At 46.6% G+C, this 4,672-nt stretch overlaps 1 protein-coding gene across 3 annotated transcripts in view; it reads right to left on the reverse strand.

Annotated features, from left to right (window-relative positions):
• The window catches only part of TESK2 (testis-specific kinase 2), a 101,805-nt gene that overhangs the window by 17,163 nt on the left and 79,970 nt on the right, over positions 1–4,672 (reverse strand). For all 3 annotated transcript variants that reach the window (XM_019531333.1, XM_019531334.1, XM_019531335.1), the window contains exon 6: positions 1,267–1,349. In XM_019531333.1, coding sequence (XP_019386878.1) covers positions 1,267–1,349 — 83 coding nt within the window. The remainder of the gene's footprint in view (positions 1–1,266; positions 1,350–4,672) is intronic.

Here is a 4,672-nt window from a genome sequence, read left to right on the forward strand (position 1 = left end):
GTTCATCTTGTGGTCAACCGTGACCCCCAAGTCTCTTTCATCTGTAGTGCTAACCAGTGTAGCACTGCCGAGCCTATAAGGGTGCTGCAGGTTTTTCCTTCCAAGGTGGAGAACCTTGCATTTTTCAGGCGCTATGTGTTTCTGCATCAATGCCCCACTTAGATGAATGGGACCCATTACAGCTCCCTGAACTACCGTCTTACATCTAAAGCAGTGGTTTTCAACCTGTTTAAACTCAAGGCGCCCTTTGATAGGTCTCAAGATGCCCCTTGGAAAATGCCAGATCATTGTTTTCACTCTTTTTTTTGACTACAGAAAAATACTAGAGCAATTAGTATGCTGCAAAGAACTAAGAAAGGTTGCAACAGGTCTGGATGCTTGTAACCCTATGAATTCCTGTTTGCAATCTCTGGGTTTATTTGTGAATCATGCTTGCACACCTACCACCGCTAACATTGTGTGGCACCCCTGAAAGGATCCCAGGCACCTTAAGGTGCTATGGCATCCTGGTGGAGAATCACTGGTCTTAAGTCAGACAACACTATGGTGGGCTCATGTTATGTCCACAAGGAAAACAGCTGAAAAGCTAAAAGCATGAAATGAAATCTTTGATTGAGGTGTCATTTTGTGGCAACACCCACAGGAGGAGGCTGCCTACAGAGAAGGGGTAACAGCACTATTTCCTTGGTCTCCCTACTGGAGGGCTAATACAATGATGGCTAGAGAGAGATGTTCACCTGCTCACCCCTCAAATGGATCGTGAGTAGCATCTTAATCCCCAGCAGCCCAAACAGTCACCAGATGGCAATGAGGTCTGGCTGCAACCATGGATCTCAGCAGCTTGCCAGAAGCCCATGAAATTAAGAAGCAGCTAATTAAAAACATCTGGAATCACTGGCAAGGGCATTGATAATGGATTCCCAATTCAGAATGATGGATAGCTCTGTACAGAAAAGACCCAAACACCTGCTCTGGAAATCCAGTGAAATGCTTGGGCAAGCCCTCTAATCACTGAAGCATTTTAAAGGATAAGTGCCACCATCAAAGTCTATCACTGCACACTATAATTAGCCTTTGGAGCATTTTGCCCATCTCTATTCAACTCACAGCTCTTGCCTCAAATCAGAGGTTGTTCTCTGTGAGTCGCATCAAAGCCTAATAATGACCCTCCGGCATTCAGCTTCACAGATCACAGCCCTCCTCTGGCGTAGAACCATGCCACACTCGCTCTCCTCATCTTGAGTAGCAACCAAAGACCATACATACCTGCAATCAGGGATTTTCTCTGCTAAGCCAAAGTCCCCTATGATAGCTGAGTATCCATTATCGTCATGCTTTATTAAGCAGTTCTGAAAGTGGAAAGAAAAAGGGGAAAAATTGAAGACAGTCTGGGTTAAAAATCCTCCAACCAATCCATATATATTAATTGCAACAAGATGATTAGAATTGGTTTGGAAGACAGGAGACACACTTGAGCCAAACTATGCACACGTCAATCAAACCTAAAGGTGCTGAAAAAAAGCCATACAGTTACACATTTAAAAAAACTTGCTGAGACAGCAGATTACCAGAGATGGCAAATACCCAGCTTTTAGCAAGAACTAGAGTGATTTAATCCCATCCTGTTGGTCTGAAGTAAAACCTGAACAACCCTCAGAGTTTGCTTGGACTAAGCCAGAACACCTCAAGCTGTATGACTGATGTTATCTGAGAGGAGAGGGAACTTTAACATACTTTTGTCCTATGGTTTTCCAAAAAAACCCAGTTTTTAAAACCATATTGTAAGGGCACTTCCTTATGAGCAGCTTCCAGTAAGAAATGAAAGTCCTAACAGGCTGTTAAGTCCCAAATTAAGTCACAGTCATGACCCGCAGCACACCATAAAGCATCATTTGAAGGGTGTAGATATGAGGAAGAAAAAAAGCCATTAAAAAATGCAGTCTCTTTTCCTTCCTAACCCCACCTCCCTCTCATTTAATGAAACATTTAGGCAGGAGCTGAGCTTGCTCCAGTCCCACAGTCTTCCAGCACAGGGAAACACAGGATGGGAGGATCAGTGCAATCTCTTCCTCCTCCTTCTTCCCAAAAGATTCTTACTGGGTTTTACTCCATCCACCCACCACAGAAGAATGCGTCCCATGGCTGCATTTCTTGCTGCCCACACAAAGATACGATGGCAGCGATAGGCAGCCCTCTGCAGACTTCCCCAGACTGGTACCTTGTGATAACAGCTAGGAGCAGGAAACTCGCTCTGCTCACTTCACTGTGCGCGAAACCCCTCACCACTCCCCACCCCTGTGTTTGTCCGGAAAAAGCATCTGCTCAAAAGAATGAGTCCCTTGTCTGGAAGATCAAATGCAGATCACTATCCATTATATACAGAGATTACACTAGCCCCGTCTGCAAAGTAAATATGTTTTTCCTCCTCTTGATTAACAGGTTAAATAGGCCATTCTCATATAAAGAAAATCCGGCAGGCTGCCTTAGATTCCTAAGTGCAAAGGCCTATTTGTTTAACATGACTCAACTATAATAAATAGTTGGCTTTGGGATTCCTACATTTATACTCAGTTAAGTGAACCACACAGGCCCAAAGTGCAATGAAGCTGCTCAATTATGGGCTTTGTTATCTCTTATCAAAGAGCGCATTCATCTCACTCGCCTGGGATTGAACACGTGTTCGTTGTAAAATGCAACCGCGTCCTAGACAGCTAGAACATTTCTCGAGCCCTACTGTCACGGCTTGAATGGAGGCGCCGTTGCATCATATTCAGTACCGAACCAAGCAGAGAAGGACATTACTAAATGTCACAAGCACCATACGACAAGTTGGTGGAGTGAAAGGTTGGACTTTTAAACCATACCCACTACTCAGGTCACATTTACAATGGAAAGTCAGGTGACAAGTCATGTTGAAACTGCTGCCTGGCAGGTTTTATACACCCCTTTCATTATTCACACAACAAGAACACTTGGAGCTGGGTTTGCTTCTCCCCGTTCATACCCACCGTTTGGTGGCTCAGGTAAAACGGAGAGAATCGGCCGGTTCCCTTCACCCCCTGGCTCTCCTGCACTGGCATGCTGCTTCAGCGAGCAGTTTGCAAAGACTGCAGAACTCAGAAATGCTTGTGCTGGAACTGGAAATATATAGGGACATTTCTACCACCCTGATGCTCCACAAATGTTCGTGTCCTCTTGAAAAGCAACCTCCAACTTGCATCAACCTGACATCAGGGACCCCTTTTATCACTCGGTGCCATGGTTGCAGCATCTGTTCGCACCTGTAAAACCAACTCTTAGTCAAAAGCAGGCGTGTCAAACGTACAACCTGCAGAATGCATGTATGGAGCTGTGCTGTCTGGCCCAGGAGGTCCAGAGAAGCCAAGAATTTGGGGGTGAGCAGAGGCAGGGCCTGCTGCCAAAATTCAGGGTTTGGAGCCTTGTTGGGGATGTGCTGTCAGCAGGGGTCAAGTGATCCGTCACTGCTGTGTGCAGATCCAGCCCACAAGAAACCTTGCAGACCAGATCTGGCCTGTGAGGAGCACTGAGGTTGACGCCCCTGGTATAATGGGGTCCCTTGATAAAGGCGAGTCATGTTTTTAATCAACCTTCATGCCCACGTCCTGCACTCAGCTACTGCCAACCCCAATTCCAAGTGCCTGATTCACACCGCACAGCCTGACTCCCCAGCGATGTTTGCGAACAGCTGCGAACTCGTTGCTCTGCAGATGGCTCTGCAGCACTCGCAGATTGGCTCCAGAGTCTGTTTTGAAGTGGGTCTTTGGAAAAAAGGAAGCAAAGCAGTTACTACACCCCGCTGGCTGAGCATCCTCTCATCCCCGTGTCTGATGTTACTGCCAGCGAGCCGGTGCACAATGCCAGAACCCAGGGGAGGTGAGGGGAGAGCGTGCTTGGGGCCTCCCTTTAGGCAAGGCACTCATTATTAGCTGTGCAGCCCTGCTGGGCTTCACAGATGGGTTAAGTTGTCATCTGCTTTCTGAACATCCTTGTTTCTGTTGCTGTGAGTCTGAGGTCTTGTCTATGTGGAGAAGTTCTACCTATGGCTTTCCTTTAATAGTTAAACCACTGCAAACCCCTTTGCAGGTGCACTAATTCCAGTACAAGTGGCCTTAGCTTGAGGTCAATTAACCACAGGTGAAACAAGCCCTCCATTGGTTACAAAGAGGTGTACTTATATTAAAGAAAATGATAGAGTTAAAACAGGTGCAAGTTTACTGACAAGTTCCAAGTCTTCAGCCACCACGTGGACCATGGCAGGTCACTGGGAGTTCTCCATTGCTTTCACAGAAGCCAGATTCCCCACCTGCAACCTGTTGAGATGGTTTGGAGCCAAAGAGCCAGTGCCTGAAAAAGCAGATCTGTGCCTCCCTCCATGCTTGCAACCACACCCCAAATAGCCCATGAAGAAACATTCCCTGCACCACTACATCCATCTTCACCTTCCCAGCGCCATATAATCACATGGCAATTCAGAGCCTGCATAAAGCATGCCTGGATTTAACATGCCATACTGGAAGGGGCTACCGTGAGGGCCTCCCATAAGTAGGAGTGATGGGACTCGCATGCACCCTATGAAGGCAGTTTGTGCCCATACACCCTGCTCCCAAAGTAAGTGTAGGATAACTACAAAACTGGGTTCTAAAACAGGGTG

This window comes from Crocodylus porosus, unplaced genomic scaffold (assembly GCF_001723895.1).
Source record: "Crocodylus porosus isolate Cpor-Errol unplaced genomic scaffold, CroPor_comp1, whole genome shotgun sequence".
Lineage (NCBI taxonomy): Eukaryota > Metazoa > Chordata > Crocodylia > Crocodylidae > Crocodylus > Crocodylus porosus.